The sequence below is a fragment of the Electrona antarctica genome (assembly GCF_951216825.1).
Source record: "Electrona antarctica genome assembly, chromosome: 16".
Classification (NCBI taxonomy): domain Eukaryota; kingdom Metazoa; phylum Chordata; class Actinopteri; order Myctophiformes; family Myctophidae; genus Electrona; species Electrona antarctica.
The window spans coordinates 36,716,910-36,730,398 of NC_136797.1; the positions used below are offsets into that span (position 1 = coordinate 36,716,910).

Consider the following 13,489-nt stretch of genomic DNA (forward strand, 5'->3'; position numbering starts at 1 on the left):
CTAGTAGAAATCTAATCATGGATATCCACAATTCATATTATGACTAGTACAAATGTAATTTTGGATATCTGAAATGGTAGTTTCTCCTAGTAAGAATTGCATTGTAGATATCCGAAATAGTAGTTTCTCCTAGTAAGAATTAAATTGTAGATATCCAGAATGTTGATTCTAGATATCCAGAATGCAGTTACAGATATCTGAAACTAAAAGCCCCATACACATGAATGGGAAACGTGACGTCATTCCTCCTAGGAAGAATGAGGTTATGGATATCTGAAATGACAGTTGTTGATAGGAGGAATGTCATTGTAGATATCCAAAACGTTAATTGTTACTAGGAAGAACTGAATTATAGATATCTTGAAATACAATTTCTACTAGTAAGAATATTACTATGGATATCTTTAATTACAATTATTACTAGTGAGAATGCAGTTTTGACTAGGAGAAATGTGGTTTTGGATATCTAAAACATATATTACAGATAGGAGGGTGGTTCGATTAAAAGTTCAAATGGCTTGCCATAAAAGTGATGCCATTTCTCCTAGGAATAATGGCGTTATGGATATCTGAAATGGCAATTCTGGATAGGAAGAATGTCATTGTGGATATCTTAAATTACAGTTTTGGATAGGAGGAATGTCATTGTAGATATCTGAAACGTTAGTTTTGACTAGGAAGAACTAAATTACAGATATCTGGAATACACATCCAGTCTAGCTATTAAATGTTAAAACGGCTTGCCATATACCTGGGTTCGAATGGGAATCCTGCAAAACATAGACACATTTTACCGTATATATCTATGCTGCAAAACTTCCACATTGTAGCTTTAAACGTCACCCACCGCCACCATGTTGGTTCAGGAAGTGAAGTGAACAGATAATCCAAGTTGTTGCAGCGTTAAGGGTTACAGACAGTACAGTAGTGACATCTGCCTACATGCTGCTGCCTTTACTCGGTTAAATTCACACCTTTAGTGTTTTAATCACTTTGATGCCGTGACGACAACCAACCATTCCTTGGCGACAGACAGACAGGCAGTTTTGTTTTGTTTTGTCTCATCGGACTGTGAGTCGTTCGTTATAATGACGAGCACTCTCACGCAGAGAACGTCGGGCCTCGTCCATAGGAGGACCACCGAGGCCGACAAGGAGAGGCGATCCGACGGCGAGGAGGACACGGTGACACCGGGGGAGGAGGACGGATACGGGGACACGGGGGGAGGCGACGCCAAAGAGACCAGACTCACACTCATGGAAGAAGTTCTGCTCCTGGGCTTGAAGGACAGAGAGGTTTGGAAGGTTTTGTTGTTGTTGTGGTGGTGGTTGTTGTTTTGTTGCGCTGTCGCTCGACGCCGAAACAAGAGCACATCTACAAGCTGCTTGTAGATCTGATCTGATCTACAAACTGCTTGTAGATTAGGCTACTTGTAGATCTGCTCTTGTCGGCAAACGACACCGAGCAATCATATTAGGCTTGTAAACTGGCTGATAGCCAGGGAAGTGGGACCTGTACGTTTACTGCTGTCTGGCAGCCAGCTGAGCCCAGCTCAACGCTGATGTTAATTATATTAATGTACCGTAGATTAATTATCAATTTGACGGAAGCTGGCAACGTTATTCTTCAAGTGTGTCAATAATGCGGGGTTATAGGTTATATAGCTGATTGTGATCGTTACGTAATCTAAGCACTAGCAGAGCAGCGTTCATTTTAGAATGTATTCGTAGTACGGGGCTTGCCTGCAGCTACTACAACGTCAACGTAAGTATGTCATACTGTTTATTGTTAGAGGGAGGCTCTGTGTGTTATTCATTTATTATTCATATTCTGGTACACCTCAACCCGGAACTGTGTAATAACACGTCAACTCTAATCCGCCTCTCTACATGTGTTTGGTTTACTCCTCCTCCTCCCCAGGGCTACACCTCCTTCTGGAATGACTGCATCTCCTCGGGTCTCAGAGGGTGCATGTTGATAGAGCTGGCCCTCAGGGGCCGACTGCAGCTGGAGGCCACAGGGTTGAGGAGGAGAAGTCTACTGTCAAGGAAGGTAATAGCGAATACATGAGCTATTAGAAAAAATGTAACAACACAAATCTGGTACTGGGGTCCCTGGCAGAAAATGTTTTAGATGGGGATATGCAGACAATTACATATTAATTTGGGTCTTTGAGTCTTTCAAATGTTTTAAAACCACTGGATTAAACTGCATTTAGCAAACAAAGCCCAGATAAGCAATTACTCTTTAATAAAGAATACATACACACAAACAACAAGTCGCTTATAATAAGCACACTGGTAGGGTATCTGTCCAGCATAGTACAGGGAGTGTCTTGAAAAAAAGATGCACTTTTGTTTTTGAGGGGTGGCACTAGCCCCTCCTATATCCAACTTTGTGTGTCCACAAACTTTGTCCTACACAAACATTAAAATCCCATTGTCAATGAATGGAGAATTTTACGTCATAGTGTCTGAGCAAATAGACATAGTGCTATATCCTGCACCACCCCTACCCCTAAACTTATTTGAGAAATGGTTCTTACTATTTTAAAATAGTTCTACAAGCTCACAATGTGTTGATGTAGATCTGCTAGTTGAACTATTTTAAAATGTTTTTTCAAGATAGGAAAATATGACAAAGAAGTTAAGGGATAAAGGGTAAGGAGCACCCAAGATATGGCCAATAGTGTCTATTTTACGTCATGATGATGTACGATGATAAGAGCACCCCTCACTTCACACAGGTGTGATTTATTTTTCTTCTCTCTATTGTGAACATTTTGTGCTTGAAGTTGAGCCTTGACCCTGTGTTCTGTATGGCTACTTCAGAGTCTTAAGACCTCAGATCAGCTTTATTATCCCTCACAGGGAAATTCATTTGGTTCTTTTATTGCTCCAGACATAAAACAAAACACCACAGTAAAACAATAACAGAATGCACAGTAGACATTAACTCATAAACACTAACTCGATTTAACGTGCAAATGCGCAAGTGACCAGTAGTTAAAATCCAGATTTTAAACTAGAATGTTATGCAGACTGAATAGTTTTTTTATATTATCTACTTTCTTTCTGTGTCAGGTTGATGCTTCGACTGAATTTGGAGTGAACCCCAAACGCTACTGCTCATCTGTATTCACGTGTGTGTGTCTGTGTGTCTGTGTGTGTGTGTGTGTGTGTGTGTGTGTGTGTGTGTGCGCAGGTGATCTTTAAATCAGATGCACCAACAGGAGACATGTTGCTGGACGAGGCTCTGAGACATGTAAAAGAAACCCAGCCTCCAGAAACAGTTCAGAGCTGGATAGAGCTGCTGAGCGGTATGATAAACTTGATTTTCTCACTACACAATATAGCACATGAAGTTAATATAACATCTTATTCGTATTACCAGTACTTAACTAATATGCTTTATAGTGCCCTCACTGATGTATCAAGTCATCAGACTTTTCAGCCGATATCGATCATCATAAATATGGAGGTGTTTCCACCTAGTACATCCCTAAAACCCTAAAGGAAGTTACGTTGATGTTGTGCAAATCAGTTTACAGGCCAGGAAAACCATGTATTGATTACACAGACTCACCTTTGACACAACTCCCAGTGTTTACTTTTAAAGGTGTGATCTGTTCAGCCACCATATGAGCTAGCCAGTAGCAGTTCAAGCCTCCAAGCGACTGTAGTGTTGCGTAACAATTCCTGTTTGTATTTGCATATGTTTACCATCATTATTGCGGTCTCACACTATTGTCAAGCAAATTAACATCACACACACCCAACAACATGTCTTAATTCCTGTTAACCATTCATACCTTTCAAAATAAGTTCAAATTGCAGCATTTACTCAGATTCCACCACATCGGGCAATGTTGATGTTTATTGAAAAAAGTTAAAGCAATGGGCAGTTGGCGTGATGTCACTGGTGTGCATACCTGTGTAACTATGGACCAGGGGTCATTATGGGCTTGTTTGTGGTGGACATTTTTGTCAAAACATTCTTTTTTGCCATGTACATACAAAATGAGTGGACAATAATATTACCAGAAACCGATAAAAAGGTAGCCCTTAAGGACCATAACAGGTCTGTAACTCTTGAGTGTACACAAATGGAACCAAATGGACCATTTGTACACTTATGGGAGTCCTTTTGAGAACCGCTGTCCTAGTGGACTCATTTGACAAGGGTTGTAGCAAATCAGTGCTACAACAGTGCTATTCTGAATAAAACCTGTAGACTTGACATTCAGTATTGGTTCTTTTATGATCAAAATAATTAAGAACATTATAATGTTCAGAAAATCTAAACATTTGCCACAGACACATTTGTCTGTGTACAGACATATTGATGACCCCTGGTATGTTTGGTAATGTTATAATATATTGTGTATCACGATATGTGAGCTGAGTGAATCGTCACATGCCCAAATTATGAAAATATTTGTGTACAGAAACGGAACATAATGCAAAAAAGCTGGTTAGAATGTCGTACTAACTAATGCATCCTATTTCTTGTGTTTTAGGAGAGACATGGAATCCGCTGAAGCTGCACTACCAGCTTAGGAATGTCCGAGAGCGTCTCGCCAAGAACCTGGTGGAGAAAGGTGTACTCACTACAGAGAAACAGAACTTCCTACTTTTCGACATGACCACGCATCCACTCACCAACAACAACATTAAAAAGGTGAGATACGCTGCTGCAGTCATTTATGAATGTGTATATGCATGCGAGTACACACGCATAACAGATAAGTAATGTATAAATCACATTTGTTACATGCAGCGACTTGTCAAGAAGGTCCAAGATTCCGTCTTGGATAAATGGGTAAATGACCCACACCGGATAGACAAACGGATTCTAGCCCTAATCCTCCTGGCCCACTCGTCTGATGTTCTGGAGAACGCCTTTGCACCACTCCAGGATGAACAGTATGACCTGGGCATGAAGAGAGTCCGTATGCTGGTGGAACTGGAGCCAGAGATGGAGAGCACCAAACCCAATGCCAATGAACTCATGTGGGCAGTGGTGGCAGCGTTCACGAAATGAGAACAGCTGACTGTTTGGATTGGAAGATCTGGCTTTGGACAATGGTATTTGACTGGTTAGCAGACTTCGCTTAATGGGACAATCTGTTTGGTCGAGATGATGAGATGTTGTTGGTGGCCGGTTACACCAAATGACAAGACCGTTTTACAAGCTGCCCTCACACAGGGAGAGATGTTCTGCCATGAGTAGAAAGTGTATTCTGATGTACTCTGACACTACAAACAGATGGGCTTCTGTTTACGATGTTAGATGACAACAAAGGGTAACTTCTGCCGTCTGCTCCATTTTCTTATTCAAGGATAAATAAAGCAAGTAACATGCAGTTTATGCTCTTACTGTTGATTAGTTGGGCGCCAGTGTCTGACACCGAAAATAACCAATCTACATGGTCACAATGCATTGCAGTGCAACGTGTTGTGAGCTATTAGATTAGCTATTTTTGGTGGGAGACAATGCATAACAAAGTATAAATGAGGCTGTATTACTCAGACTTGCTTCTAGTACTTGATTCCCACTTGAATGATGCTTGATTCATTATCTCTATGAATCCTATCCTCTGACTTTGCCTGTTAGGAGGACAGAGATTATATGAGGAACTCATTTCTTCCAATACTGATGGTGGGGAGGGTAATTAATTGGCCTGGAGCAAGGAAAAAAGTTTTGTTGAATTAAGGACTTAGTTCCTAGTCCTTAATTCAACAAAACTCTTATCTTCTTTGCCACTTTGATAGGGATGCATTCTATATTTTATAGAATGTGACTAGTCTTCCATTTATATTTATGTTGATAATAGCTGCTTTAGTAGCCTGCCAAATATTTTTGCACAGTGTGTGGCCCTATCATTGGGGTACAATTTAGGGGGATTTCTTTGGGTTGAATAACCCACTTCTGAAAAGGAGAATGGGAACCATTATGTTTAGCATCATACTTTCCAAATATAAAACTCCACACAATTTAGCGTTCTCCCTGTTTGCCTTATAATAAAGTTCTGTTTCTTTGATAAAGCCAACATGTCCTCAGTGTGAGACAAAGATGCATGTACACAGTATAACTCTGTATCAGATTAATGTGCAGGGATATCTCTGTACCTATAGCCTGCATCAGAACTGACAAAGGCCTGGAGTTGGTCATTGTTAAAATGGAAAGGTGAAATGGGCTTGTTTAGATTTTATAAGGTTTCCTCAAAGTGTAACCCTTCCAGTTTTTATGCCACATATTTAGGTACTTCTCATCAAGCCTTAATAAATTAGCTTGATGTATTTGTATTCATTGTAGTCTATTCTACTACAGTGTGCTATTTACAATGTTATTTTAGGCACAGATTAAACTCAAGACTGTATACAACTAAACATTTACCAATGTTAAACCGGTTTATGAAGTTTTATCTTTAGCTAAATCAACTCTCTGAATCAACCTCGGAAAACCTTGCTTATAATGTAAAATTCCCATTGTAAGGGATTGTATTTGGTCTGACTAATAAGATCTATATAATATGAAATCATGTCACCTTTATGTTCAATGCCTATAGGTGTGAAGAACTGCTTAACACAGTTTACACTAAAGTGACCATGCATGTCATTGGTGGAGGGCTGGGGAACTTGCGGATGTAGCTACACAGGAAAGAATAATATAATTAATAGACATTTTACGTGTAAGATGGAAATAAAGTCAGTGAAAGGGATCTTGTGTCCTATCCTCTACTTATGTATGCTTTTGTATTGCCACATAAAATAAAGGATAGATCCTTTAAGTGCCTCAATTCAGTACAAATTATCTCTGTTGTCCTGTTATTCTGTTACAGATTGTTTTGTTTAAAAATTAAAAAGGATAGTAGATGCTTAACTCCGTTCAGTGTTTTTATGTATTAGTCCTAAGCTAAGGGTATATGTGTGTGTTCATTGGGGATATTATCCACTTGACCATCAAAAGCTACTTTTCTAATAAGCCACAGTGGATTCACTGGATTGATTGACTATATTCTTGCTTCTGTCACAGAAAGACAAATTATATGACAAAAGAAAAAAACTAAGACGTATATAATCTGCAGATGAACAAAGGTCCTCCACAGTGGAACGAATCAATACCTGTACTTGAATACTATGTACTTCTGAGGCAATACATTAAACATACTAGACTATATCTTACCAGAGGACAGTGGAGAAAATAAAAAAAATATTTCCCATTAAATGAGAGAAAGTATTTCTAGCAAAGAGTTGACCAGTGGTCAGTTCGAAAACATTGAGACTTAAAAAGTGTTTCAAATCACTTTTATTGGACATAGCCCCACAGTAAATGAGTTTACAATTATATTGAAATGGAAAAATATATAATTGGTCAAGGAACAACTCAGACAAAAAAAACAAAAAACAAAAAGTCTTATTTGCTTCAACCAAATAAGTAAAGCTTCCAGAGAGGCTTCCACTACTTCTGTCTTCATGGTAGCATATACAGTATACATGAAACGCATGCAACACTATGCTCCTCAGCAGAAGTTCTCATTTCCATTCAAGTTCTCGCTGCAGTTCATCCATGGATCTGCGCTGATAGAGCCACATGGTACTCCTGATCCACCGTACTCCTGCAAGTTGTACTTTGATCACTTTTGTCCAGGGTTTGCCATTCCACCTGACACCTGCATTTCTCTGCAGTAGTGAAGAGGGTCCAATTCCACAACCACTCTTCTTGTTGTCTGGATGACTGTCATTGACTGTCACTATCATTTTCTCTTGGATTGCAGTTAGCTCGTCTCACTTGAATTTGATGACATTCTTATAGTTCTTGGTCAGGATTTCCAGTAATTTGTATCTCCAGTCGAGATTGTCCCCAACTTTACGGAGCTCATGTGCACAGAGCACAACTGTTGCTGTATGATCTGAGGAAAGAAAGAGCATTAATGAAAGAATGAATGATTTTGACATACATTATGACATTACACATTGTATGGATATCAACAGCCTACACATGATGCATCACTTAATCCATTTCCCACCAAAAAAGGAATAGGCTGAAGCCCAGGGCTTATTATTGCCTATCACACATAATCTATAAAATACAAAATAAAAATAAATGATTTAATCAAAAATATCAGCTGTACTCAGTAGGCTATTTAAAAAAAAGAGAAAGGTCTTTAAAAGCAAATTTCTTAAAGTTATAATAAGTATAATTCATGGATTTTTTATATTATCATCAACGTCTGTAGGTCTAGCTACACATAGACTAAACTGTTACACGGTATATAGGCAGGTTATATTAATTAAATCTGCTGATGTAGGATACTCACCATGGCCAGTCATTCTGAAGATCTGCTTTGCTTTCACAGACACAAAAGCACAGCTCAGACTTGTATATCTCTGTAGTTCTGTCTTGACAAGTAGAACAGGTTTGTACTATTGATAGCAGGGCAGTGTTATATACTGTACTGGTGACGTCATTTACACAGTCGTGGAACCCCTTCTGTCAGTGCCAAGTCCCTCCCTGTCTTGTTACACTGTTTACAATGTTATTACACTCACTGAGTCAGTTGAAATAACATAACAAAAATCCCTTATCACTCATTCATGTCCTGTTCTTTTTTTATGTGTACCTTCATATTCCATATTTGCTCATGTAATAATATGATAAAGCATGTTGTTTGATAGTTGTCCTGCATTACTGTACATGTGGGAGGACTTGCACATTTACAGTACAAGACAACAACAACAACAACAGTGGACAGGAAATTATGTCCCTATTCTGTGTCTGACGGGCTGGATGAACTGTTGAAAACAGTTACTCAACACTGTCAGATCAATCACTGTGAACTGTCCAGTAAGCATTATAACTACAGTATAAAACAGTGGTGAACAATATAGTTGTAGTTAAAGTGCTTGGTGTGGAAGGCCCTTTAGTCTAATCAATATTTGTCATTATCCCAGGTGCATGGCCGACATCATCCTTGTGTGACTTAATTTCAGGATTCTGGGTAACTTCACAGTTCGGGGCGACTGTGGCTCAAGAGGTAGAGCAGGTCGTCCAATGATCCATGGGTCGGCGGTTCGAATCCCGGTTCCTCCTGTCTACATGTCGAAGTGTCCTTGGGCAAGACACTGAACCCCAAATTGCTCCCGATGTGCTGGTTGGTACCTTGCATGGCTTCCGCCGCAATCGGTGTATGAATGTGTGTGTGAATGGGTGAATGTAATGCACAATCTATGTAAAGCACTATATAAATGCACCATTTACCATTTACAGTTCACACAATTAAATCAAAATAGAGTTAAATCTCTCTTTGGATTTGACATCAATTACAGGCATACGTACAATACAGGTCAATGGTTTAAAATCATTGATAAGAAGGCCTGTAATCTGCATGCATGTGCCATCTGGAAATGTTTTATGACATTGTTAACTTGTTGAGGCATGTCCAGACTATCAAAGTAGTAGTAGTACAAAAACATTACATGTATCTGGAACTGTTAGTTCAATTATTTTATCTTCATTATTTGTAACTGGTGTGTTAAATAGAGTCAGACTGCAGCTATTGCACCTGTTGCTACACTTATGAATGGAACAGAACCTTAGTTAGTTAGTAGCTATCACACCTGTAAAGGATGTAACATTAGTCTACTATTTAATGTCAATATGTGAAAAATCAGTCCATCAGTGTATGAATATGTGTGTGAATGGGTGAATGTAATGCAAAATCTATGTAAAGTGCTTTGGATAAAAGTGCTATATAAATGCACCATTTACAGTTTTAGGACAGAACTTGTACGGTATGCAACTTGAATTATGTTGCTCAATTTGTTTTGGGAAGTTGTTGTCAGCCAAGTACTGTAAATAATAGTATAAAACACAGATTTGTTTGGAAAATTTACACTTTGCATAACATGACACTGCTAATGGTGATAAGACTTTCATATTTAGGTTGACTAGTTTGAAAACAGGTCTCCACACAGCTGTGGCAATAAATGTCACATGACTAATTATGGATGTAGATACGATAGGAACTGTTTGATAAGGGTGCGATTAGCAACTAGGCCACATCAACTCTAATAATGCTTCCATAATTGTAACTGGACTGGATATCCAATCAAGCTCCAATTAGAGCCATAACCCGTTAAACCACACACAGTATGCACTTTGTTGACTGGGGTCCCACAGTGGCCTACTGTACGTCTTTGTGGCCTACTCGCCTTCTTTGTTCCCTTTACACTATGTAATGTGTTTTCATTTTTTAATTTGCTTTGTATTTCCTGATGTTTCTTTGAAGATTTTGTTTAGTATTTGTGCTGCCATGTGGTTGTGGGGGGAAACATATGTGAATAATTGCTTTGAAAATACTATGTTGTAAAGAATGATAGCAGATGTTTTACAAAAACAAAAAAACTCTTCACCTGAAAGCGGGCGGTGAGCTTGTAGATCTGCTATTTTCTCTGAATGTTTGCCTATTTTTGCCGAATGTTGTTTAACCCATTGATGCCTGAGGCCGAATCTGGGAATGCCTTCTAGGGCCTGACCTAAGGTTTCTAAAAACCTTCAAATTCTGATTAATTATTTTTTAAATAGTTATGTTGCTACATGTATAGCAATAGCTGATGAGACGCAGAGAGCGCGCCGGCATCAAGGGTAGAACAACGTATACGTTGCATCAGGCATCAATGGGAACCTCAACATTCATATCATGAATGAATGACTGCAGCGAAGCAGACATTAAAATGATGAAAATACAATTGCAGTACAAAGCTTTGAAGATTTTGTTTAGTATTTGTGCTGCCAGTATTTGTGAGGCCAAAACTCACATCACAGCTGTCACACGATCCTGTAGGTTCACACTCTATAACATACGACGAATTAGACCGTTCCTCACCCAGGAATCATCCCAGCTCCTAATCCAGACAACAGTCCTGTCAAAACTTGACTATTGTAACTCTCTCCTTACTGGCCTACCGGCATGTGCACTGAAGCCTCTCCAACTGATCCAAAATGCCGCAGCTCGCTTGGTCTTCAACCAGCCAAAATTCTCACATGTCTCCCCCCTGCTCCGCTCCCTGCACTGGCTCCCGGTCGCTGCCCGCACAGAATACAATTTACAATTTACAATTTAGGCATTTAGCAGACGCTCTTAATCCAGAGCGATTTACATTAAGCAATAACAAAAGCATGGCATACATCACATACAGGCCTGGAATTTCATCCTTTTAGGGGCAAGGCCACTTGGCCTTTAGTGTGGTCAACTTTTTAAGGGCACAAGGCCAAGTGCCAGGGCATGAAGGCCATCAATTAAAAAATGATTTTCCGATGAACATTGGTTCAGAACAGTGCTTCTTAAATAAATAATCACAGCTTTAAATAACAAAATATAAGTAGCTACTGTTGTAAAATATTGTAAACATGTTTTGGGGACCCAGTCCAGAGATGAAAATCATAATGAAATGGCCTAGGACCCTGTCAGGCTGTCACCCTAGGCTAATTAATATAAATTTAATTTGGGGGTCCTTGAAATTTAAATGGCTGAGGATCATTGGGTTAAACTGAGTTAATTCACATAAAATACAATGACAGCCTACATAACTTTTGAATAAGGGCTTGGTTTAGAAAAGCCTATATTTTGTGCTAAACTAATATATTGAATAACATGGCATTGTAGAGAGGTTAGTGACAGATAAGATAATTTCTCCATTGTGGGGCTGCACCGCTGCAGGACTGAGGACTCTGCAGTAAGTCAACACAAAGTGAAAGTGCAGCTTCAAATCAGTTTTTTGTTCTTACCTGGAGACAGTGTGTGCTGTGCACAGGGGAACAATTGTTTAATTATATCCATGGTGTCTTTCTGTCGCTATCCATAATGCGACGCAAAAGTACATTTATGTTTGTTTTGGTGGGCTAGATAGATTCGGTAGATCTCCTCCTTGTATGGACAGCCACGCTGTTTCGCATTAGACAAAAGGAAATCAGCTGGACCATGTCCGACCAACGTTAATACATGTGACGTAGGACCGCCACACTGTCGCAACTGTAGGAAACATTGTTTTGTTTTGAGTGATAGTTGCAGTTTGACCGGATAGCTAGATTAGCTACACTAGTAGGCAGCGTGTGGGCTAAATACCCTCTGTTTACTCTGTCAGTGCGTGTATGTGTGGCGCGGAGGAGGAGGCGTGCGGGTGTGTGTGTGTGTGTGTGTGTGTATGCGCGCGTCATGACGACCAGCGGCAGCGGGGGTAGTTATTAAGGCAAAGTACCGCAAAATAATCAAACCACTTTGCAAATGGCAACACAACTACAACACAAATTTGTTCTGCGCGGGACGTGAGGGGAACATTGGTTACCGTAATGACTGGAAAATTGCGATAAACGGTAAAATGAACTTCTGTGGGCGCCGGTCGGGGCACCACGGCCACTGTGGCCGTATGGGCATATACTTTTTCGAGGGGCACACGGCCAAAGAGAGGGGCAACGACGGCCATGGCCGCCGTGAAATTCCTGCCCTGATCACATATATAAAAAGTAGTTATCATGAATCATGCCTAGACTAAGAACGTAACAGTGGAGTATCTATGTAAACTATACATACTATACTATATAATATATTATACATGTGTACTATAAAGTGCTATGACTACATAAAGTGCAATTCTAGAGCTGTCTACCTAACAAGCTATAAGTCTGTTTAAAATACTATCTAAGTCTACATAATGTGCTATCTAAGGGGCTAGGCTAGGGCAAAACTCTGATGTTGGCATTTAAAGCAACCAAAGGTATGGCTCCCCCATATCTTGCCAGCATGATTGAACCCTACAAACCCTCCCGCGCACTCAGATCAGCCAACGCAGGGAAGCTGGAAGTACCCTCACTAAAAACGCCGGGACAACGCTCCACACGTCCCAAACTCTTCTCCCTTCTGGCCCCAAAACTGTGGAATGCACTTCCCGTTGCAATCAGAACTGCAGCATCACTCCCGATCTTCCGCCGTAGTCTGAAAACCCACCTTTTCAGACTCCATCATGGCCCATAGCACTTACCCTACCCCCCTTAGACAGCACTTCTTAGACTTATATAGCATTTGAAACAGACTTATAGCATGTCATGTAGACAGCACAATAAGTGCATTGTATGTAGTCATAGCACTTCATAGTATATATGTACAGCATAGTATAGCATATATGTATAGTTTATATGTATAGTGTCATTATATAGATATGTTCTAGTTATAGTTTATATGTATAGTGTCATTATATAGATATGTTCTAGTTACGTTCTTAGCTTACGCATGTTTCGCGATAAATGCATTTTACACATGTGATGTATTCCCATGCTTTTGTTCTTGCTTAATGTAAGTCGCTCTGGATTAAGAGCGTCTGCTAAATGCCTAAATTGTAAATTGTAAATTGTAAAGCTATTTAAACCCTGAATGGAACACACAACCATAATTAATAGCATTGGTTAATACTGTGTTTGTTTACCCGTG

The 13,489-nt window shown here is 39.7% G+C and overlaps 1 protein-coding gene across 1 annotated transcript; it reads left to right on the forward strand.

Moving 5' to 3' along the window:
* The first annotated feature begins 852 nt into the window (after positions 1–852).
* Positions 853–6,885, forward strand: LOC306939926 (Golgi phosphoprotein 3-like). Its single transcript, XM_079524746.1, has 5 exons — positions 853–1,295; positions 1,921–2,052; positions 3,205–3,319; positions 4,520–4,680; positions 4,780–6,885. The coding sequence occupies exons 1-5, from the start codon at positions 1,089–1,091 to the stop codon at positions 5,041–5,043; spliced, it is 879 nt and encodes a 292-aa protein (XP_079380872.1). The 5' UTR covers positions 853–1,088; the 3' UTR covers positions 5,044–6,885.
* Positions 6,886–13,489: the final 6,604 nt, after the last annotated feature.